This window comes from Armigeres subalbatus, chromosome 2, assembly GCF_024139115.2.
Source record: "Armigeres subalbatus isolate Guangzhou_Male chromosome 2, GZ_Asu_2, whole genome shotgun sequence".
Taxonomy (NCBI): Eukaryota; Metazoa; Arthropoda; class Insecta; order Diptera; family Culicidae; genus Armigeres; species Armigeres subalbatus.
In genome coordinates, this window is record NC_085140.1 from 64563150 (window position 1) to 64589041 (window position 25892).

The following is a 25892-nucleotide window of genomic DNA, read 5'->3' on the forward strand; positions in this document are numbered from 1 at the left end:
TCGTGAAACTTTTCCGGTTGCTTTACGTGCAATGGAATTTTTCATTTGTTCTTGTGGTATGGAGAATGGGCAGAATTAATTCAATGCGAGTTTGTGTTTTGTTTAAATTTCAGCTAGCTTCCGAAGAAAGATCAGCAGACAAGAGGGTGCATTCCAGAATGTTTTGCTAAAATCAGAATTGCAGCAAAGTAGTGTTCGAGACATCTGGGGAACGCTAGCCATACATTTTTGGATTAGCCATGGCAACATATGAACTTGCAACGCTATCAGCTGGCCGGTTTTCGCCGAAGTGAAATCAAATCTAAATATGCATAAAATATTACTGGTGGGAAATTGAAGTAAGAACGTGGCGACCTTGGGGTCTCTTATTAGCCTTGCAAGCGGTGCCGTAGGATTGCCAAACCGGAAATGACGAGTTCGATTCTCGATTCGGTCCAGGATGTTTTCTTAACTCCTTGGGAAAAATGAAGCTGCATTATGAAGGTGAATATTTATGATCTGGCCCTGAATGCTATTTCGTTTATATATTCTACATTCCGTTATACATAGTTTCGTTAATTTTTTACCTTTTCGTTCAGATTAGATCAAGTACCTATCATAAAACATGGTTGGGACGTAAAACGGGTGATAAGAAATAAGCAAAGCTTGTCTTATAAATCAATTATTTTACTGGTCGAGCATTATATCATCATAATTTAAAAATCATAAGAAGACATACACAAAAATTAAATAATCAAAATCAATAATCTTGAGACTTACACAACACAAAACACACAAAAACATAAATTTAAAAGTCGCATTCAGGTTCCTTGCCGAAGGCTAAACCTGGAGGCACCCGAGGATCACAGACCGTTTTCTGTATCGCCTCCTCTACGTCAGCATTCAGCACCCGGAAGTTCACCTCAGTGTAGTCCAGTCGTGAGTACAGAAATACCGGCAGCTTATTGCTGATAACCCAGATGGATTGTTTTGGCTCGCGATCAATCTTCAAGTCGTTCGGGAACGTCAGCTTGTCCAAGTCCTTCTCAACCACGCCCAAATTGTTTCGATTGTACGGTTTGGCCAAATCCCAGCATCCAACTCCGCTCTGCTGAACCAGTGTGTAGAATTGGACGTTGTTGTCGGCGACTCCGGATGTAGAGGATTGACCGGCTTTACCTCGGCTACCAACCGGTTGGAATGCCTTCGCCAGTCCGAAGTTCTGCCAAATGGTTTCGTTCTGCAACACCGAAGTCGGGACTTGAAATTCCTGTAAAGTAGGATGCCGAATGTAATAAGTTTAATTATATGAAACAGTCGATTTTAACAAACCGTGTAACTGGACATCGGATGGTAGAACAGCATACGATCACCATCACGGTGAACGGGCGAAAGCGACATTCCGAAAACTCCGTCGGACCACTGGAAGTTCAGCTCCTTGTAGTTGTAGTCACTGGCGAAAGGGTTCGGATTGTAAAGGTAGTTGGTTGTCCTCCAGCTCTTCATCTCGCGCAAACTGAACACGGTGATTCCGTAGCGCCAAACATCGGCTACGTAGGCGAATGCATCTTCACACTGTGCATCCCGGATATCCACCACGATGTTGGTGTGTAATGAATCCTGCTTGACTTGGTCCGCTGGAAGGGTGTAGCTGAAGAGCAGTTCGTCTGTTTGAAGATTGAATGCCAAGATCTTCGGAGGGCAAATTTGCTGAAGGTTGGTGAGAGTATCGATGACCCCCGCATCGAGTACCCAAAGGCGCTCACATTCGTCGACGTAGATACGGTAAACGGAAACCAAACGACTGCAGTCAGGGTTTTGGGGAGACGTATGGAAGCTCCAGTCCGGGTAAGGGATCAGTGGTAGGCTTGGATCCTGAACGGGAAGCGGGAGGTAGGACAGGGTGGCCGGCACACCAGGGTTCCAACGAGGTGTTGTGATGAAAATACGGTCGCGGTAACGGTCAACGCCAAGTGGGAGATTGTTTTCAGGGATAAATTGTCTAGGGAAGAAAAGGAGAATGATGTAAATTTACACTTCCCTTACTGATGAGAGAAAAATCTTACTTGGTGCGAATAGCATCATTGCGAGCCTTCAAACTCGGGTACAGGAAATCGATGACTTTCCATTGGTAGATAGCATCGAAGACGTTCTTGCCTTGACTGTTACTGAAATCCGTCACTTGTTTGCTGCCAAGAGCTTCTGTTCCTCCTGGGGCAAGGTACGGATTTGCGAGCACTGGTGATTGCGTGGTGACATTGGAGCTAACCGTACGTGTTAAAGGTGACTGACGGGAATGCATGAACGGGGATCCTCCCAGGGCTGCTGGCAACACCATCAGTGTTGCCAGAAGCAGCCGAAAGGTTAATTGAAGCTTGCAATAATTCATTGTCAATCTGTAAAGAAAAGAAAATAGTGTGTGAGCATATAAAACGATATATTTATTTTGCTTATATGTATTATTCCGCAATTATTCCTAAAAATGGCCTTCGAGTTTAAGCTAAATAAAACTAAAATTCGAATTTGCTACTCCGTGATTGATCAGAAAAATCAATATTGAATAAGGAGCCACGAATTGGGATTTTGGATTAGCTTCCGACCTAAATGTGCACACTATGCACACAGCAAAAATATTTCAAGACATTTGACGATTTTTCCCTCTTTATTAACGTGATTTTTAAAGAATAAATAGTTCATCACAGAATAATATTTAAGGATCAATGACGGTACCAGTTACGTTATTGCGTTCATGTGACAGAGAGACCGACCTGTAAGGCACTTTCTACGTTTCACCTTCAACCATGATTCGAATCTCCTCCTGTTTCGTTGGAGCAGAAATTGTAGGCATCCGCCAGTTGACGACATCGTAAATATATGGACCAACATTTGTCTATCCTAAATTTCATACAGATGTCGTTGCCAGAAACCGTTATAAGTTGAAGACATTGGTGCAGCTGCATAAAAGGTTCTGCAAACAGCTTCAAATTGTTCATGGAGAAGGTGTGTATGATATGTAATCTGCGAGTTACAAATAACTTGTTTCGTATATAGACACTGGAAGAGCCATTTGTTCGAATGCCATTTGGTCGAAGGCTACTAGGCCAAAAGTTGTTCAAAAAAAAGTAAACAGACCATTAGGATCGAAGTCATTTGGCCGGATAAGTCATTTGGCCGAACAAGTCATTCGTACGAATAAGTTATTCGCCCGAATATGTTGTTTGTTCACATAGGTGATTTGGCCAAATTCGTCATTTGGTCGAATAGGTCATTTGACCGAACAGGACATTTTGCTGAATAGGTCATTCGACCGAATGGGTCCTTAGACTGAATATGTTATTTGGCCAAATAGGTCAAAAGTAAAATAAAACCGATTGTCTACCAAGTACAAGATTTGGGCGTTCAGCTTGACAGTGGGCTCACACTCCGAGCTCATTTTTACGATGTTATTTATAAGGCCAATACCCAGATAAAAATGTACTATTGGTTCAATAGTGTAAACAATTGAATTACCATGCAATGAACGGTATACAATACGATACATTGTTTCTTGATGGTTGCACAGATACAATCTGATACAAGATACACTGAGGATACAATACATCAACATATTTCTCTAATGTATCAATACTTGCAATTGTTTTTGAAACGTTTTCGTACATAAGATTCATACATTGATCACTTTTGAAATGTTTTATTACATTGCATATAAACTATTTAACAATATTTGCCTCATAGCGCCAAATATGCATTTTTTCCCTTTAAATTGCATTGTTGAACAGTAAAGCTGTCACAACTGAGAAATAAAAAATCGTTTTGTTTTACTATACAAATACAATATTTTGTATTTTGAACAGTTTTGTTTGGATATTTCAACAATATATTAACCATACACTCTATTGTGTGACGAAAAAATCATAAGGGTTGTGTACAAGACACGACCGCCCGACGTAAACTACGTGAAACAGTTTGGTAAAATGAAGAATCTAGTGCCATTATCCATGAGTATTACAAAATTACTCTTTGGATTTCTTATGAAATTTACATTTCAAAAAGAACTAATATATTTATGTAATTAAAACGAATTTATTGAATTTCCGAGTTTTGTATAATATGAGTAGTTTAGTTTTGTTTGTTTAAATTGAATTCATTGCTCTTTTTCGAATTTTTCGAAAAATATTCTAAATGAGCTTAACTAAACTTGGGTATTTCTAAATTTCAATTTATCAAGTTTAATTGCACTTTTTACTGTATTTAACCGTTAAAACTTTAGAAATGAGGATAACTTCCGTCAAATCACTGAAGACGCACACATGTTTTTGCAAAGACCACGCGTCAAAGCGCACTCGTGATTTCGCTACTGACGGCATCATTTCGATTGAACTGTCTCCATCTCCATCTTTCGATTGATTGTTAATAATCCGCCTTCCCAATCACAAGCTGCAACAAAATCAAATAAGATCTTGAGAAAATTTCACCTGGCTGCCACTGATGCCATCCATACGAATTCATAATTGTAGCATCTCCTCCCGGGGCGCACTCGTGATTCTGCTACGGACGGCAACATTATGGCGTCGCCAAGTGCTTAATTTGCTATTTGACCAATATTCGCCTCATCTCTTCCTTTGCATAGGATGGTGGCCCTGAGAAAAACCGATGCTGGGACCGCCGCCCGCGACATTTCTAATGAAGTGCCACGCGCGCGGGGGAGAGCAGTTTTCTTATCATCAATAAAGATGGCTCATTGGTTCCGCCTCTTTGTTGTCCGGTATGGCTGCAAATATTGTGTAACCGTCAAACACTCACCAAAGGGGCGAAAACATTTTTGCAGCTTCTCCGTTCGATTCGCGCTCGTGATTCTACATACATACAGAAAACATACGATGATTCAATCCATCCATGAGTTTTTAGGTGCTGATATGCCACGCGCGCGCGGTAGAGCAGTTTTCTTATAATTAATAAAGATGGCTCATTAGTCCCGCCTCTTTGTTGTCCGGTATGGCTGCAAATATTGTGTAACCGTCAAACACTCACCAAAGGGGCGTGGCTACAGATTCAACTTTATTGATTACAAGAAAGCAGCTCTTCCGCGCGCGCGAGCCATTTCGTTCGAGATGTCGCGGAGAGCAGACGGTGGTACCACCTTCGGCATCGGCGGAGCTCCTACCGGAAATTTTATTCCCGGCGATGGTGTGGGTCGCACGGTCGTCGTCATTAACATTAGCAGCGCTCAGTTTAAATTTTCTTGTATGAAGTAGGGGGAATGACGGCTTTGGCAGCTTTTGTTCTATTATTGTCGGCGGGGGTTTTTATTGACCATATTTTATGAAAATTTGGCCACAATATTCATTGATATGCAAAGAATGTTTAGGCCAAATTTTAGCATAATTAGTTACACAAAACCCCCCTGACAATAATAGAACAAAACCTGCCAAAGCCGTAATTTCCCCTACTAACGATTGGCTACCTTCAATGAAAGTAGCTCTCAAGTCACAACTTGAGGCGAGATGAATTTTGATCAAAGAAAAACTTAATTGTTTGGTGATGGCAGATTGTTTTCCGTCGGTAGTAGAATCACGAGATCCCGATTCAGAGAAAGACTTATAATTTTAGTAGATAGTCATCCATGCGAATACATTTTTGCAGCTTCTCCGTTTGACGCGCGCTCGTGATTCTACGTACATACAGAAAACAAATTTGGAAATTTCGGTTTTACACCCTGTATATGAGTCTTCGCCTTAGACGTAGTTTACGTCAAAAATGTGCGAGCAAAAAACACGTCCGTATGTGCTACTGTCTTGATTTGGAATGAGGCTGATTGCGCCACGCGCGCGGGGGATAGCAGTTTTCTTATAACCAATAAAGATGGCTCATTAGTCCCGCCTCTTTGTTGTCCGGTATGACTGCAAATATTGTGCAACCGTCAAACACTCACCAAAGGGGCGTGGCTACAGGTTCAACTTTATTGATTACAAGAAAGCAGCTCTTCCGCGCGCGCGAGCCATTTCGTTCGAGATGTCGCGGAGACCAGACCATGGTACCACCTTCGGCATCGGCGGAGCTCCTACCGGAAATTTTATTCCCGGCGATGGTGTGGGTCGCGCGGTCGTCGTCGTCAGCATCAACAGCACTCAGATGGAATTTTCTTGCGTGTCTCTACGATGGCGGCTATGGTGGTGTTTATTTCTGGAACGGTTGCGTCTGAAGTCTCATCAGTGAAAGCAGCTCTTAAGGCATAATTTGAGGCGAGACGAATTTTGATCAAAGTTCATATTATCGCTTGGTGATGGCTGATAGTTTCCGTTGGTGGCGGAATCACGACCGTGCGTCAGGGACGCTACACAAATTTATTCACATGGATAGCATCAAACCAGTGAAATTTCCCCTCAAGATTATTATTTTAGTAGATAGACTGCTACTTGTTTCAGGTTTAACTTCCATCCATGCAAATACATTTTTGCAGCTTCTCCTTCTGACGCACGCTCTTCGTTTCCACCGATGGCGTAGGTAGCGCTCGTAACAGGATCGTTGCGACAGAGAATCCAACGATGGCAATCTGTTGCAGTGTAGCGGTAGAACCATAGAGCCAGCATCTGCATTTGAGTGAAATACTCTTGTGATATTCTGACTATCGAATGGTTGCTGTTGTGTTGGTGATTAGAAATCCGCATGATCTGAAATCTGTCCTTTTCAGGGCTGACTGACTGAGAGTAAATTCATGAGATTGTTGCAATAAATCGGCAGCGGTAACGCAAAAATTCATAAGATTCAATCCATCATTCGACTTCTGTAGAGTAAGTGATTAAAATGCATCGAAAGATAAAGACGCTATTCGTGTTTGAAATCTATCCTAATTTCGCGACGGTCTCGAATTTGGAAATTTCCGTTTAACACCCTGTATTTGAGGCTTCCCCTTAGACGTAGTTTACGTCAAAAATTATTTCAACTTAATTTTCCTCCCAAACATAATGGTGGTCCTGAAAGAACCGATTCATTTCCACAACGATGCTGTTGGGAACACGGATGAAAAAGATGTACTGCTGTTGCCAGACCGCCACCACTACCTGACGAAAAATTTCATCCGCATTATCACTCATAAATCTCAATCAACGAGCCCTCCCGTGCGAACGAAATCGTCCGTTCTCCGTGACATGCAGAATGAAAATGATGCGCGCACGCAAAACACGGGGCTTTTTATACACAGGGAAAACGAAGCAGTGGATCAAAAGGCCCGTACGTTACTGCAATCTGATGTCCGTGTTGGGGATTTATGAACGGGATTGAATTTTTCACCCGGTTTGGAAAGAAATAACATTTTCAATAGTTTAACGTTGATAATCAATAGTATCAATAGAATTGGCAAATTGCTGGAGAGTTTCCGAATCGATTGATAAGCAAATGTCGAAAATCCATCGAAAGATAAAGACGTTATTACCGTTTGAAATCTTACATGATTTCGTGACGGTCCTCAATTTGGAAATTTTCATTTTGCACCCTGTATCTGAGGCTTCCCCTTAGACGTAGTTTACGTCAAAAATGTATGGAAAAATCTCAGATTTTGTATAGTTACGATACTTAACAACCCGTACATTCTATTGCGAAAACTTCATTTACATTTGAGTGGTTCATTTACATTACAATGGTTCATAACAATGCATTCTAATGTATTTCTATGGTTTCATTTACAATATAATCTATCGCCAATTCAATGTTATTAATAGTAGTGTTACAATAAATTGTACTGTTATTCTACTGTATTTTTTTACTCGGGTAGGCAACTGGGATTCATCTTTGAAATATCGTTTTGAGATCCATACTGCCTACGGTCCCTGTACTGCTGGCTAGTACGATCTAGCTAGGAGTCAACCCAAGTAACCAAAAGTTCCTTTACGAGTAAGTTTTCCGTTTAATCAGCTGCTCCGAGCTGCTTAAGCGAAAAACGTACTCTCAAAGAAACTTTTGGTTACATGGGAAGTGTTGTAGCCTGATGACCTTTTCACGCTAATTGAATTACCAGAATTGAAGCAAAACAGAAAAAAAAAGTTCGCTGTCAGCTTCTCGGATTAGAAACTCTCGAACGACGACGTTCAATCGCGCAAACTATATTCGTTGCAAAAATGCTGATAGGAGAAATTGATGCCCCGAAAATTTTCGCCGACATCAACATCCACAATCCGGAGAGGACACTACGACGTCGGGATTACCTCCATCTTGGAGCACGAATTGTAGATTTTAATAGTTCGACCCAGTCCATTAGACAAAGACTCTGTTAAAGACGATGATGTTTGTTCTTTGTTTGAAGTACGTTTTCTTTGTTATTCCTTGTCAAAATTTTAAATGTTCATTAAAATTAAGTAAATGAGTCAGATGAAAAATCAGAAAAAAAAAGCTATTTGACGCCTTCTCAATCATCATTTCACACTTATCACTGCCAAAAATGAGAAATGAAAAGTTTGAAATGTTGGGTGAAAAGAGATGTATCTCCTGTCTTACTTTTCTCTTCCACTTTTCACAGTGGGAAGTGATATGTGGGAAATAATACGTCTTACTTCTCACTTCACACTTCACGCTACTCATTTTTCACAGTGAGAAGCGGAAAGTGAGAAAAGAGGAGCTTCATCGGGTGGAACTGTCTTGGGAGACGTGCCGGTTCGTGATGAAGTGCTGTGGGAGTAGGGACGTTCCGATACTTCAAAATATCGATATTTGATTCGATTATTTATTTATTTATCATCAGACTAAGACCGGAGTGGCCTGTGCTGCACATAAAAGACTTCTCCATTCAGCTCGGTCCATGGCTGCACTTCGCCAACCACGCAGTCTGCGGAGGGTCCGCAAGTCGTCCTCCACCTGATCGATCCACCTTGCCCGCTGTGCACCTCGCCTTCTTGTTCCCGTCGGATCGTTTTCGAGAACCATTTTCACCGGATTACTGTCCGACATTCTGGCTACGTGCCCGGCCCACCGCAGTCTTCCGATTTTCGCGGTGTGAACGATGGATGGTTCTCCCAACAGCTGATGCAACTCGTGGTTCATTCGCCTCCTCCACGTACCGTCCGCCATCTGCACCCCACCATAGATGGTACGCAACACTTTCCTTTCGAAAACTCCAAGTGCGCGTTGGTCCTCCACGAGCATCGTCCAGGTCTCGTGTCCGTAGAGAACTACCGGTCTTATAAGCGTTTTGTAGATAGTCAGTTTGGTACGGCGGCGAACTCTGTTCGAACGGAGCGTCTTGCGGAGTCCAAAGTACGTACGATTTCCAGCCACTATGCGTCTCCGAATTTCTCTGCTGGTATCGTTATCGGCGGTCACCAGTGAGCCCAAGTACACGAATTCTTCAACCACCTCGATTTCGTCAACACCGATAGAAACTCGTGGTGGGTGGCTCACATTGACCTCTCTTGAGACTCTTCCTATCATGGACTTCGTCTTCGACGTGTTGATGACTAGTCCAATCCGTTTAGCTGCGCTTTTCAGTCTGATGTAGGTATATTTGATTCGATACGACAATCGAATCAAAGTATCGATATCACCGATATATTGGAATGAAAACATCGATATACCGGAAAATCATATGACATTTTAAAAATGAGAATATTGAGAATACATTTGTTTCAGTTATTCAATTACTATCATATTATCATATTACCCCTTTACAGTAATTATTAGAAATGACTTTTTTTTTCTATTACTTGATCCAATCTAGAGTGTGCCAGTCCGACAATCATCGGGGCGGCATTCGTCGTAGTTTTACCCGGCAGCAGAGGCGTTTTCGGCATGATACTGCTTCACTATTTCACGTTCGCTTGAAAAAATCAACTAAAATTCGAAAATTTTTCTGAAATTCCACTGACGATTTCCCTGTACTTCTCCTAGAGTTATTGTGATTAATAACAAGAGAAAATCCTCTCTTCAGAATTTTCACGGAAGTTTTTTTTTTAATTTTAATTATTAAGAAAATTCAGAATTATCACGAGAAAATTCATTGGCATTAAAAAGGAAATTCTCTTAATCTTTCAAAAGTAATTATCTTTTTGTTTCACATCAAACATCAGCAGGTAATCCTCTTAGATTTTCACGGGCATTTTTCAAAATTTACGTAAAATTTGCCATACGGAAAAAAATAAAATTTTCATCAGAACCCGTAAAAATATTTTGAACTTCCTAAGGAATTTTTTTATAATTTCTACGGGGTATTCTTTTAAATTTCGAAAGAAAATTTTCATAAATTTTCCAATTTTCCGAAATTCCCATGTATACAAATCTCTTTCTAATGCCTAAAGTTAATTTATCTATTCTATCATAGGAACACGTTAATAATTGAATTGGCAACGCACAACGGTGCGTCAATGTAAAGTGTTGAGTTACCCAAACTATTTGTGATGGCAACACACACTTCACACCATCCACGCTACCGACAAAAATCATCTTAACCATTTTCATTTCTGATTCATTTTGAAGTATTTTCTTTCACAAAATACATTGTAATTGATTTTTTTTTGTTACTTTGTTCTGATTCAATATATCGATATCGAAAGCAAAAATATCGATATGACTGATATATTGAAAGCAAAATATCGATATAAAAATATCGGATATCGAAACAAAAATATCGATATTCCGATATATCGGATGTATCGGAACGTCCCTATGTGGAAGTGCAGTGCAAGGGTGTGGATCGCCGCCATAGTTGAAAGCTACTGTGGGGGTCAGCCAGGAGAGTTCCTCGCCCTCGCAGTTAATAGTCTAGAAGGGTGAAGTCAGGCAGTGCAAAGGGGTGTAATGTCTGGGGCAGAATTCTGCACAGGCCTACTACGGCGGGTAGTGGGCGCGGTATTAAAACACCAGCGTCTCCAGGGGGATCCGACAAAGAAGCTTGCTCTCCCGCTAGCTACTCATCAAGGATGGTAGCCGTGACAGCCCATAAAGCCCGTGTGTGAGAAGAGAAAGCCAAAAAAAAGAAGACGAAAGCAGAATGCCGCTACCGGGGGCTATCGACGGCGAAGTACCCTCAATGAAGACAGCGAGTCTACCAGCGCTGAAGCGTGGAGAAGCAAGAAGGGTTAGACGTAGATTGTATCTTTTCTTAAATTGAAATACAGTCGACTCTCTATATCTCGATGTTCTATATCTCGATATCTCTCCCTATGTCGATAATTTCTTCGGTTCCTTCAATTCTACAATTGGGCATTCTTCATCTCGATAACCTCTCTATCTCGATGTGTTATGATCATATTTTGCTCTAGATCCACTCTCTTCATGTCAATATGATCAAATTTTCAGGCTACTAGACCATCTTTGGACGGATCAACGGATCAACAATAAGAAATGACATTTGTTTTGTTGTCGTTTTTCATAGCAACGAGTTTTTTTTGGATCTAGTATCCCTTCCTCGATCTCTCTCTATCTCGATGGTCCCTTCAATATCGAGATGTGGAGAGGCGACTGTATTTTCTTTTTTTTTTTTCATAATTTGTCCATCCGAAATCCGAAAGTTTGTGTAAGTAAAGGTCGCAGGTAAAAAGTATATAATGTGACTAAGTATATGCAATTAATTCTAAGCTTCATATTTGTGTTTATTCACGCATATTGCTATGATTTATGCGGTGTGCTGGTATTAAAAATAACAATAACATTGAGTAAAGAAATATAGCATTGATATATACATGTTTGCGTATTTAACACTTCAGCGAATAAGAGGACCTCTGCGGTAAAAATAATGTGAACATCAAGAAAAAGAAGATGATTTGAGGTAGGACATTTAAACCTTAAGCAAAAGACACATCCGGACATGTCTACGAAATGTCAACCTCAGGTAGTACCAACGTACCGGGCTGTCTGCCCTTAAGAACCGATGCAATCCCATGACAAAAATCATCCAGGCAAGAATGGTGGACCTCAGAAATAGAGATTTTTTTCAATAAAATTCGCGCTCTCCCAGACTGTGCTAAGCCATTCTGGAAGCTAATCAAAATTCTAAAATCGAAGCTTCAGCCCATTCCACTTTTGATCTCACTAGACAGCAATGGCTCTAAGAATCGCTTGATAACTCCTACAGAGAAGGTTACCGAAATAACAACAACATCCATCTTAATCCCAACGACTTCTCGGTGGAGTTGAAGATCACAGCAGGCGAACTGACGACCTATATCAAATCATCGAAAAACATGAAGGCCCCAGGCTTCGACAGCATCCTGAATCTCGAGCTCAAAAATATGAGTGCTCCGTTCTTCGAGCGACTTTCGTTGCTCTTTAATCAGTATCTCCGTGTCAGTTACTTCTCATCGTCCTGGAAGTCAGCCAAAGTCATCCCCATTCGGAAGCCTGGGAAAGATCCTCCCTCTTCGGAAAGTTATCGCCGAATACCACAACATCTTGCTCGAGGAACAGTTTGGTTTCCGACGCTGTCGATCAACCGTACACCAACTGACCCGAGTTACCAACGTCTGCTGACCGAAGAAGTTTGTCTCAAAAACAACCGCCATGGGCTAACTCGATGTTGTGAAGGCATTCGACAATGTATGCCTTGATGGCCTGGTGTACAAACTACAACGCTACAATCTTCCCAACTACCTGGTGAAAATCATCAACAATTACCTGTCGGCAAGGACATTCCGGGTCTGAATCAGCGGAGCGAGTTCCAATGCGCATAACATCGTCACAGGCGTCCCCCAGGGCAGTTTCCTCGGGTCCCTGATGTTTAACCTGTTAATCTCTGACAAGCCAGAACCTCCAGAAGGCGGCATTCTACATCGTGGTAGAGTGATTAGAACGTACAATGGTAGAGTGATTAGAACGCTTGTGGTAAAACTCCAACGAGGCCTGGATGCCCTGACAAAGGACCTCACCAGCTGGAAGATCTGTATCAACGCGGCGAAGACCCAGGTCATCATTTTTCCCTACTATAAATCCCCTAAACCTGTTTCGCCTGGAGACTGTAAAATCATCTCAATGGCACAACTGTGGAATGGGCCAATGAGGCCGACTACCTTGGTTTGACCCTCGACAACAAGCTTATTTTCCGCTAACAGGTTGACAAGATGGTGACGAAGTGTAACGTTTTGTTGAAACTACTGTACCCTTTGATCAACCGTCGGTCGTCATTGTCCCTGAAAAATAAGCTTGCTGTCTACAAGCAAATCATCCTCCCCGTGATCGAATACGGCATGCCGGTCTGGGAGAGCTGCGCAAAAACACATCATCTGAAACTCCAATGAGTTCAAAACAAGTTTCTGAGGATGAACAACCGATGTCATTCAACCGATTGTCATTCCAAACTGGAACTTGGCCTGCTTTTCCAAAGTGTTGCTAAAATCTCAAATACTCAAGTCTCATCCGCGATTCAAATCATAAGTGAGTCAAATTCCATCAGAATCATGGTCCAGAGAATCGTTCATGATTTAAATCGCGATCTCAATCATTGCATGATTTTCACGTGTTCTTCAGTATTGAATGCATTGAATTACCTTTTTCGCTTAAAACAATGGCTAATGAATCCATATGTTAAAAAACTAGACGCCTCGATTGCGTTTCGACGCTTTTCAGAGCGAAACATTTTTGGGCGAGTGAGCGAAGCGATGCGATTCTGTCCGAGAAACTTAAAGGCGATGCTCTCCCTACAGAAACGCAAGCGAGTTGGCTCGTGCATGAAGCCTCGATATAGTCGATAATTGATATTTGGGTGTGATTCTACCAACAGTGCTTTTCAACTTAGTATTCTATTAGCATTTATTAGCATTCTATTAGCATTTCCTTACCCAGGTAACCAATAAGCATTAAAGTAAGCACTATAGTAGCATTATACTGGCATTGCATATGCTCCATGCTATAAATAAGCATTTCGAAAACCAGGCTGTTCTAAAAGCATTATCAAAACAATCATGAGAGGTATAGTCTTATAATAGCATTTTGAATGCACAATGTTGTTTTTCGTTAAGTGCAATGGAACAGCTACATTAGTGCTTTAAGGCCTGTAGTGTTCATACGTCAAATGTTTTCCAATATGGAACCATATAGCGGGGACTATTTGTCCAATGAACTTACATTTGAGAATAGAAATCGGTTCGTGCAGAATGTTTTTTCCATTCCGACCATTGACAGGAGTACTTGTCGTTAACGTAACCCTATCACTAATTACATAGTTTCGCTACATTTGATTATTCCATTGCACTATTTTCGATGGATGCATTAAAGCAGCACTACTGTAGCTGTTTCATTGCAACTGAGTATGACGTTTATGACTGTTGCATTCTGAGATGAGTTAGATTAAGTTTCAATGTTCCTGAAAGGGGGGTTTGTTTATGTTGGGCAAAGTTATTCCCACTACCATCTCTCTCTTATGGGCCAGCCGGTAAAGGCGATGACAACTACAGCGTCGGGTGGCAAGATCACGCGTTAGAATCCTGCTCAAAGAAAGAAAAAAATTATGTTTCATTTCAAATATGAAAATACAATAACGATATAATATGAAAAAAAAACTATGTAAAAAAAAAAGTTAGAATAAAATGCTATTAAAAAAACCTTTTTTCTTGTTTTTAAAATTAAGCATTTATTCAGGATTTCGTATGCTGAATAAATGCTACTCAGCAAAATTTCTACTTTATCGATAAAGTAGGAATGAGCATTTAAGCAGCCATATAATAGGCCAAAACCTGCATTACAATATCATTAAAGGCGACTATAGGGCTTATTGGCAATTAATGTTTTGCAGTAAAGGCGCATATAATGCCACTTAAATGCTTTATATAATGCTTACTGGTTACCTGGGTAGTTATCAATTGAAAGCTTTTCCATGCCCGCCATTACATAAGCATGTACGTAAACTCAACCCTCTTTTTACGGCAGTTTTCAATACGTCATTTCGTTTTATGGCCTCCTTTTTACGGCACTTGACGTAAAAAGAATTTGAAACATTATTGACATCCAAAAGTAAACCTATAAGAAGGCACTCTTAGAAACCCAAAGAACATAGTAGATGCTTTGTATATTCATCATTTGCCTTCATCAATTGTTCCATTCCCGGTCATCCAAGAATTGCCTGGAGTGTACACGCGTAACCAAGGACCTAAGGTCTACAAGCGTAACGAAAGAGCTGTTATCTCTTTTTTCAAATGGTCCATGCCCTTCTTCTTCTTATTGGCATTACATCCCCACACTGGGACAGAGCCGCCTCACAGCTTAGTGTTCATTAAGCACTTCCACAGTTATTAACTGCGAGATTTCTAAGCCAGGTTACCATTTTTGCATTCGTATATCATGAGACTAGCACGATGATACATTTATGCCCAGGGAAGTAGAGACAATTTGAAATCCGAAAACTGCCTAGACCGGCACCGGTAATCGAACCCAGCCACCCTCAGCATGGTCTTGCTTTGTAGCCGCGCGTCTTACTGCACAGCAAAAGAGGGCCCCTATATGATCTCCCGAGCAACACAAGTCTGACAAAAATGGTTGCAGCAACTTGGTTGTGACTAAATCTGGTCACATAAGAGTTGCAGTAACCTATGTGGGACATGTGCTAGGGCTATTAAACCAGGCTTTATATGTATGATCTATTAAACCAAACTCAATATGCCTTAAACAGCCGTTCCTTTCCAGGTCATCCAAGAATTCCCTAGACTCCTTAGCCGCGGTTTCAACCCAATTATGTCCTCCGAGTATTTTTCTTTCACTTGCGTCTCAAATCCAGGCATATGAGATGTTGTAAGATCGCCGAATTGTTCTGGAATTTGAATCAACCAAGGCTTCCATGATGTCCCCAGCCGTGGCAACAACCCAATTATGTCCTCAGAGTATTTGTCTTTCGCTTGCGTCTCAAATGGAGGCATATGAAATGTTCCAAGATCTCCAAATTATCCTAGAGTTTGAATAAAATAGTCTACTGAATCAAACAAGGCTTCCATGATGTCCCATGCCTAGGTATCAGCTTAAATATGTTATGAGAGTATTTGTCTTTCACTTGCGTTCCAAATCCAGGCATATGAGTTGTTTTAGGATCTCCTAATTGTCGTGGCAGAACTACAGGACAATTTGGAGATCTTACAACATCTTACATACTAAAATTTAAGACACAAGTGAAAGACTAATACTCAGAAGACAAAATTGGGTTGACACCGCGGCTGGGGACATCGTGGAAGCTTTGGTTGATTCAGTAGACCATTTGATTCAAACTCCAGGACAATTTGGAGATCTTATAACATACATATGCCTGGATTTGGAGAGATCTCACAATACCTCATGCAAGACGCAAGTGAATGTATTCAAAAGTATCCAACGATCAATAAACTAAGTGAAATACTAGAAATTTTAGCAAAAATTATTTTTACGTCACAATCGCTTTACGTCCCGCAATAAATGACGTAAAAAGAGGGTTGAGTGTACCTTGTGTGGCAAGTACAATGGATACACTATGCCCAGGGAGTCTAGAACGTCGAATTGGCAATCCTACGCTTTTGCTTGCAAGTCTAATTGAAGACCCAAGTGTAGTAATAACATAGTAGGCTGACCTAGGAAATAACTGAGTTTGACACTGACTAGTAATTTATTATGTAATAAACCACTGAAATAGAAACACACGTTTTATTACTTCAGTTCAAAAGTGGGATTAACCATGACTTCCCAGTCTAGTCAAAATCCTTCGGTAGATTTTAAGCCGATTGATGCCTCAAGTCAAACTGTAGAAGAAAATCAAAGCTGTTTTGGAGGAAGTTTAGATGAAATGTCAAACTCAGTTATTTCCTAGGTCAGCCTACTATGTTATTACTACATCTCATACTTCACCAAAATAACATATTGTTCCAAAACCAGAACAAAAATATTGAGAATGCATCTAATACTATTTTGAGAGTCTATTCAAACTACAAGCTATACCACTTGATGAAGAGTATCTTGATATCAAAGTTCACACATCTTATTGTAGTTGTTTTTTATGTCAAGTCATAAAGATCATAATCTGAACAGACTGTAAGCTTCATTATTACTTTCATCACATTTAAAAACCAAAAATGTTTAAACGTATGAATAAACAATTGTGACAAATATTATCTCATTCAAATTCATTTGGGTTTTTCCCTTAACACTACAGATGCTAATTATTGATGAAATCGTTTGATGATAATTCGAATATGAGCATATGAGGAACTTGTGATAGATAGAAGTGGGTTAAGTCCGAAACTAACCTGGTGACAGGTGACTGCTCTGGTTAAAGCAGAACTCGTCATCTTCTGGCTCACATTCTAGTTTGTTTCTAAAAAGTCGACTAAGATTCGCTTACACTGATTTATGTCCAATTAGTCCTACAAACGATTTATAAATTCCATCATCCGAGCTACCGAAATTTGGCTTTTTGTAAATTTGCGGTTGTTGGTTATAATTGGAGAAATCAATAAATTAAAAATACAGAGGCCTACACTATTAATATCAATCAAATCACTGTTGGTAAAGTATTTCAAGATTTTGAATACATCCACAGAATTATCTTCCAAAAGAAGTTATGAATAATATTATCTTCAATTTGTAAGATAAATAAACGCATTCGATAACCTCTCTATTGAAGATAACTTGTTGTTGTTGCCAGTAAATCGGTTGAGGATAAGTGCGGGGAAAATGAATGGGTTTTTGAAATGCATTTTGCGTATAAAAAATTGTATATTGGTTATAACTTCCGATTCCATAGTCCGATCCGGCTAATTTTAAATAGAAAACAATGGGACAAAATTCTGCGTCGCATGTAACTTGTTACGAGCAAATCGGTTGACGGTAAGTGACTGAAAAATGGGCGAGACTTTTTTTCACGCGTTTTTGGCGTAAAAAATGTTTTTTGGCTATAACTTCTGATCCCTTGGCCCGATTCGGCAAATTGTCAATAGGAAATCATGTGACAGAATTCTTCGTCGAATGCAATTTGTTAAGGGTAAAAGTGAGAAAGATGGGCGAGATTTTTTTACGCGTTTTTGGCGTGAAAAAATGTATTTTGGCCATAACTTTCGATCCCATAGTCCGATTCGTATAATTTTTAATAGGAAATAATGGGACAGGATTCTCCGTTGGATGCAACAATTGAATGCGAGCAATTCGGTTAAGGGTAAGGTCTGGAAAATGGGCGAGACTTTTTTTCACGAATTTTTGGCGTAAAAAAATGTATTTTGGCCATAAATTCTGATCTCATAGTCCGATCCGGCTTATTTCCAATAGAAAACAATGGGACAGGATTCTGCGTCGAATGCAACGAGTAATTGGTGCGAGCAATTAATTAAGGATAAGTCGGATAAGGATAAGTGCCTTTAAAATGGGCGAGACTTTTTGCGCACACACATACACACACAAACATCACCTCAATTCGTCGAGCTGAGTCGATTGGTTTATAACACTATGGGTCTCCGGGTCTCCTATAAAAAGTTTGGTTTTGAGCGAGCATATAGCCTTTACGTATACTTAGTATACGAGAAAGGCAAAACACTGAGTGATAATCTTACAAATATTTATAGGCACCAACTGATTTCTCTACTTAGTTAGTTTTAGTTTTCTAGATATCACACAGGAGCGTTTTGGTCAGGGGGCATATTATACCGTCTTACTCTACATTTCCCGAATTAATAACTGCTGATGAAGCATACCCTCATGAACTATACTTTCTATAGTTAGGTGCTAGCTTTTGTCCCACATTATTCTAAAACACAACTTCAAGACTCGCGAAAATATGTTAAATATAGGCGAAAGCTGCTCGTGGCAGTGAGAGTGCTTTTCATTGGATAGCAAATACAAAAGACAACTACTTCTTTGTTAGCTTCCGTAGCAATCAGAAGCAGCCGGTGCACTTTGCCGATGGGCTATGGCCTGATTTATAGATATGCATTTTAGGGTGATAATGAGAAAGGTGAATCTTCATCTAAAATGAAAAAAATAGAAAGGCGAAATTTCAGAACACATCTATTGTGCCAGAATAGTCCAATCCCGTATTACTTACCCTTTTTTATAAAATTGCTTCTAGAATTATTGAGAAGAGTTTCAAATAAATTTCCGTATTTCCGCGCGAATATTTATCTTTGCGCCAATCTTTAGCTTACACGGCTATTTATTGAAGACGTTTTATGCCTGCCGATACATAAACTGTCAATTGTCTTGTCCCGGTTCAAGAAATCGAGGATCACTTTCACATGTAGACCGGACCAGTGTTGTAAGTAAATTTGGCTTCTGAAGAAAGTTATGAACCAATTTATCAAATGACATAGGTACTGATAACTTTTACAAGACTGGACCGGACAGCAAATCGGAATTGCCATCTCACGTCCTTTATTACATAATACTATTTTGTTTTATTTTGCTTTTTTTTAATATGAGAGTGTCGGATTAAATATCGAACAATTTCCATGAAATCCGGATATCAATTTATGTATAAGTACACATCGTTTGTTTAAGTTCACCCTACTGTCCCTTTTAGATCCCGATCATCTGAGCGCGTTTCACCGTCACATTGTAGAATGCGGGTCAATCTGAAGAAAGATACGCTTTGCACTGTTTAGAACATATTTTTTTTCTGCGACGGAAACGTTTGCAACATATTTCAAGAGATATGTACATAGCACAGATTTGTGAATTGCACATTTCTCGTGATGGAAAAATACTGTTGCAAGGTAGAGTATGTAGTTCTTTTTTTTCATGTTCACCAGTAGATGCAAGCTGATGAAGTAAATAGAAAAGTAATATCGCTGGCTTACCTTACATTATGAGACATTCTGAGCTGAGCTGTGCTCGAACAACATCTCAATAAATGATACCGTTCGTGCATATTTACCCGCAGAACGAGGGAGTTAAATTTCCAGCATAGGTTCCTTTCGATTTCCATGAGCTTTGGAAAAGCGATGGAACATCAATATGCACTTTGTTTACAAAATTTTCAGCGTTCAACCAACCAAAATTGGAACGCGCACCATCGTTTATATCATCGGATAAATCACATCGTGTAAATCCTTCGCTTTGGCTAGTTGCAGTTTAATCCAAATCGACACACGTCCGTGCCGATACGGAATGAGCTCGCGGCTGGTATATGCTTCCTAGTTGAGCCCGGTTTACAGGTTCAAAACAGCAGAGCCGGATTGATTAATTGCCGACGTTTGTAACGCACCATTTATCTCCCACTATGTTGTGAACCTGTCTGGTTCACTTGCTTCCGAGCGTTGAGTAGATATATGTAGCACACAGAGTAGCGATCTCGTTGTCCGGCAAATCGATGTAGCGATTAGATTGAACTTCGACATATTGAGTTTGTTCAAGTACGAGTTGAATTAAACAAACGTGTTATTTTGCCAATGTAGGTTTGAACAAAATAGGTTTATATTCATTTGACTATCTTTTAAGAAAAATCGGGTTTTACTCATAGTATTTTTAAACATAATAAAAATGATTTTAAGAAGCACTGTCGGCATAACTTCACTTTACTCTAATGCCATGAACGACATGCAATGCAAAACTAAATGTTTTGTAACATTTTTCTAGAAACAAACCGAGAAATGACAATAATGAGAATATTTTTTAAGTATGTTGAAGAAAAGAAGAACATGCGGAATAACGACGAAATGAAACAAAAAAGCTGTTGACCGAAACCGGTTAACTGTCTGTCATCACATGTCTGTCTAGGTTTAACACTATATTCAATCATTGTCGCAAAAAAGTGATTCGAGTGTTTTCGGTACAGAAATCCGCCATTCCTATCTTACATTCCCAGACGAAGGTGTCAAAACCTTGCAAGGGTAAAGACCATTCGGTGCTTTTATAAAATGAATTATTGAACCCATGATATTATCCGAACTCAAACCGGTCAGTCCATTCCAAGATGCGAAAAACCCGCTGCGAATCAGAATCACTTTCTGCATCACGAGTTAAAATTTGGCAGACATATTTCAACGTTTTAATTAATACAATTTGCCTGGGAGTGCCTGCGGTCGTTAATGGACAGTGGTGTTGAACCCAGTTCTCAACGCCGACCTTCAATTATGACTTTTTTTTTGTGTACATTATACCTATTCGTTGGGAGATAAACCGAATTTTCGATGCGGTTAGTAATCCAAGCCCTAGCCCACACTAACCGGCACGACGACCTTGCTGTCGATTGAGTTCGCGCGAAGACCTAGACGCTTTGCTGGGCAAATCGATGAGGCAGCAAAAACCAAATGAATGAACATGTTTCCCACCTTACGCATCCACCTGCTACCTACCCGATATTAACCGAACCGTTTAATTGATGCGATGGAACTAACGTCTGGAACTAAACTTGGTGGAAGCAGTGCTGCGAGTAGTGGCTGTTCTTGAATTAGTCTCACATTGGCTGGATGGGTAACGTCTCATACTGGTGGCTGCGGTCGGCGGCCTAATAGCTTGGCGGCTTGCCAGTAGATTCGACCTGACCTGACCTGGGTCAGGTGCTCGGTATCCACGTTTTCCCGCCATAGCGAGATACGTTTGATGTTATTTTGCTACTAGGTCAAGCGCAGGCATTTTGTATGAAGTGCAAATTTAGTGTTCTGCTGATAATATGCAAACTAGAGACAGTTTTCAATTGAGGGTAACGACTTTGATTTACGGGCTGGTTCGTTATCGGAAGCAACAGAATTCTGCTTGAAATATGTAAATTTTCAAGTGCAAGGATATCCCGGCTATTGAAAATATAAAACCTTTTTTTTGATAAATTGTTAGACTATAATATTTACCAATACAAAGCAGCGTACTTTTTGACCTATGTATATTTTCTTTATTTGATATGGTAATGCTAATATCATCTTCCAAACTTAGACGTACATGTTAATGATAGAATGAGAGGCAAAAGTACAGATTTGATAATTCCGTTAGGATACGACAGGCATGAAGAATGTTCTTTCTATATAAGTGGATTAGAAACCGATTTCTTGTGCCATACTCGCGTATGAAGACTCTTCCCTCCCTCTCATACGGGAGTTTGGAGGAGTTGGTTGCCCTTGTTAGAAGATTTCACTGAAAACATATCCGTTTAAAAAAGTATTAAACTTTTCCAAATCATTATTAGTTTAGCTTAGGCTGAGTTGTGAAGAACAAATTTAATAATACTTCGAGTACTTATCACTTGTCATAAGACGAGTTCGTTCTATCCCATTATTCCCATTCAATTCCACCACCTGATTATGGAATTATTTTTATGTAACGCGTCCTATGCGTTACGATATAGTTATTAAGATTGGAGAATAAAAAATAGTTCAACACGAGGCACGAACTTGAGTCCACTATATTAGAGCGCAAGGCGCTGCTTCTGTGCCGTGCTGTTTTCGTGCATGTTCCGGAAATGGTTTTTCAGTCTTGACAAAATCAAAATACTGTTGGGTCATTCCATACCAAGTGACCGAACCACTTGTAATCGAGTTTCACCGATTTTAATCAAATTTAGTGGATTTGTTTATCTATCGATTATATGTAAAAATCCATATTTATTTGATGATTGGACAACCCCTCGGCAAATGGGAGCACCCCCCGTTTTTGACGATTTGTAAAAAACATATTTTTGAGCAACTCATATCTCGGCAAGTTTTTGAGCTACAAATAACTTCTTTTTATGCATTTTGAAGAGAATTCTTCAAACTTTTTGAGAAAAATATCGATTTTGAGTAGAAGTGTTGCCAACTCTATTGTTTTTGCGTTTTAAGTATAAAATCGTATTTTTCTGTCAATGAGTATATTTTTATTCGGAAAATAACACCAGCATCGTGTTCTCCAGAAAATTTTGTATAAGAAACACTCGAAACCCCAAGGTACTATGAGCCGTTCTCGAGTTATGGAGTTCTGAATATTATATGATTCATATGGAATTTATCAATTACATAGGATTTTGTTATGCATGCCGAACCTTTACCTTTCGTGGAATTGCCAAGAATTCGAAGATATTGTTTTCTTCAAATAAATTGTAAAACATGTAACTTGAGCCTTTGAATAGAAAATAATGTACTTGGCAACGTAGTCACTTTGGAAGGAATAGCTTTTCTGTATTGTTGTAGAACGTACTATTAAACTATTACTCACATAGATACTATATTATTTCACCTGCTATGGAAAGATTTTTTTTTAAATTTTATAAAACATTTATTAATTTCGAAAGCTCTCGGCTCATATGCCGGACGGAGCCGAAATCTTTATGCTATTTTATTCTTACAAAATAACGTTAGATTAAGTGAATCGAAAGACTCGTGTTTCAATCTGGATTAGGGAATACAGTAGGGAAGGAGGAAACGAATAATACTAAATTTATGACGATGATGAAAAATTGATGAAGTTCTTGTTTCATTACTGTTACGGGACATAGAAATGAAACAAGAATTTCATCACCGTTAAACAAACATTTTCTTAAAAACAACAAAGGAAAGACATATGAGAGGCAATTACGACAAAAGAAACGATATGGTTATTTAAAAAACCCTGATTAATTTACCTAGCGGTAATGGTGTCTTTCTCGTGCATTATGGAAATAGTATTTTGACCATAACTTTCGAGCCCATAATCCCAACCAGTAAAATTTTAATATGAAACAATGGGTCAGGATTTCCCGTAAAATACAACATGGTGCGAACAAATCGGTTAAGGGCAAGTCAACAGCAAAGCATTGAAAAGAAAGCGAGAACACCCCACCCATGGTGTTGAATACCGATCGACGAATCGAGGGGATGTCTGTGTGTACGTGACTGTGAATGTCTGTATGTGTGTGAGTAAAAATCATCTTAACTCTTTTTTAGGCACTTATCTCAAACCCCGATTTACTCGCAACAAGTTTAATTCGTCAGAGAATGTTGTTCCATTATTCCCTATTAAAAATAGGCTGGATCGGACAATGGGCTCGAAAGTTATGATCAAAATACATTCTCCTATTATGCCCGAGAAAGGCTATATTACCGTTAGGAGGATTAATCAGGTTTTTGGTAAACTTCTATTTTTTTCATTTTTCATTTGAGCTACTAAATTATCCCACTTTAAATGAATTTGGCGACGAACACAATTTACATAAAATTTTGATGGAGAGGGTTATGTCTTAACGTTGCGCCTAATTCAAGAAAAAAATCATCTATCTGTAGTAGATACGTTCTCAACCAAAGTTGGAGGTTCCCGGAGGGCCTAAAGTGACCATAAACTCATTTAGAATAATTCATGGCAATATGGGTATCTAAATTCTTGGAATTGTTCCGGAAACATGCTTTCCAAATAGTTTAGACCGTAGGATGACTATATTCCGGTCCGGTAATCGTGGAACAGGTTCCCGGAGAGCCTAAAGTGGCCTCAAACTCATTTAGAAGAAACCCTGGCAATATGAGTATCAAAATTCTTGGAATTGTTTTGGAAACATGTTATACATGTAGTTAGGACCATAGGATGGATGTCAACCGGAACGGTCATCTTGCAACAGGTTCCCGAAGGGCCTTTAGTGGCCACAAACTCATTTAGAAGATACCCCGGCATCAAGATCAACATTCTTTCGGAAACATGTTTTTAAAAGAAGGTGGGACTGATGCTGGGTCATTCGGCCGAACGGACATTAGGCCGAATGACTAGTGAGGAGTGAATAGTGAGAAGTGAGCAGTGAGAAGTGGAAAGTAAAAAGTGGGAAGAGGAAAGAAGTGAAATGAAAGAAACGAGAAGAGAGAAGTGAAAAGTGACACAGTGTTGACCCGATTTTGTCACTCCCCGTTTTTTGTCTACCTTCGATTTTATCACAATTTCGACCCGATTTTTTCACGTCCCGCTTTTGTCACATTTTTGACCCATTTTGTCATCCCAAAAAAAATTGAAAATTCCGCAAATAACAATGATTTTCATGAAATAACTTACAGCGCCTATTATAAATCATCTCTGCGTTTTTTTCTGAATTTTTTAGGTCTTTTTGATAAGAAAAAACGGGTACCGTTCACGCATTTTACCTTTCCAAGGTATAAACTGATTAAAATTTGTAAAATGAATAAAAAAATTGAAAATTAAAAAAAATCGATTTTGTCACATTCCTTATTTTATCACCCAAAAATTCATCAAGGGTATGATAAAATCGGGATATTATTGTAGTAAGAAGTGAGAAGAGAGAAGTAAGAAGTGAGAAGTGAAGAGTGAGAAGTGAGAAGCGAGAAGTAAGGTACGAGAAGTGAGAAGAGAAAAAATTAAACGGAGAAGAAGGAAGAAGCTGGAAGGAAAAGAGAAAAAATTAAAAGAAAAAAATTGACATGGAGCAATCTGAGCAATGCAGCAAAAGAGAAAGTGTGGATATATTGCATCCACAGCTTCTTATTTACCACTTTGTTCGGAATGCTCAGAGCAGTGGGGGCGGCTGACCTCCAGGAACATCAAATTTGAAACTATCCGGAGGCTAGTTGGCGGCCGTTATCGCTCGCGAAAAACTGGATAAGTATCAACATTTTTGAAACTGTTCCAGAAGCATGCTTTTATAAGCTGATTGGCCTTCAAGAAGGTTTGCCATCAAAACGGTAGACCAGCAAAAGTAATTAAAAATAGTCGGGCAGGTAGATTTTACCCCTCTTACTCGATATCTTCAATATCGAATAAGGACGATTTGAGCTAAAGAACACTTGTGGTTTCATAATAACGAATCTACAAAATTTTGTTTCCACGAAAATCTGTTTCATTCATGTGGGAAAAAACATGTTTCTGAAACAATTGCTTGGATTTTTTAATTCTAACTTTGAAGAAAGTTTATTTCGGATAGTGGGATCAACCTTCTTTTGTATAAAATAGTGGCTTTTGTATAAAATCAATGAAGACGAAACCTCAGTGAAACTTTCTACAGCAACCACCCATCGGTGAACGTCGCTCGGACAGACACATGCCAAGAGATAATGTTAGGTAATATGGAGAAACTTCGTCTTGAGTCAAATTTCTGCTGTTATTTCTCGCAACAATAC

General features: G+C 39.5%; 2 protein-coding genes across 2 annotated transcripts in view; one reads left to right on the top strand and one right to left on the bottom strand.

The window, feature by feature from the left end:
• The window catches only part of LOC134214466 (opsin Rh4), a 371396-nt gene that overhangs the window by 48172 nt on the left and 297332 nt on the right, over positions 1-25892 (top strand). The gene's annotated exons all lie outside the window — the stretch shown is intronic.
• Positions 646-25892, bottom strand: part of LOC134208765 (protein yellow) — a 28343-nt gene continuing 3096 nt past the window's right edge. Inside the window, exons 2-4 of the mRNA XM_062684689.1 lie at positions 2046-2375; positions 1312-1981; positions 646-1249 (exon numbers count right to left, since the gene is read on the bottom strand). Of these exons, the coding sequence (XP_062540673.1) occupies positions 788-1249; positions 1312-1981; positions 2046-2368 (1455 nt within the window). The 5' untranslated portion in view covers positions 2369-2375 and the 3' untranslated portion in view covers positions 646-787. The remainder of the gene's footprint in view (positions 1250-1311; positions 1982-2045; positions 2376-25892) is intronic.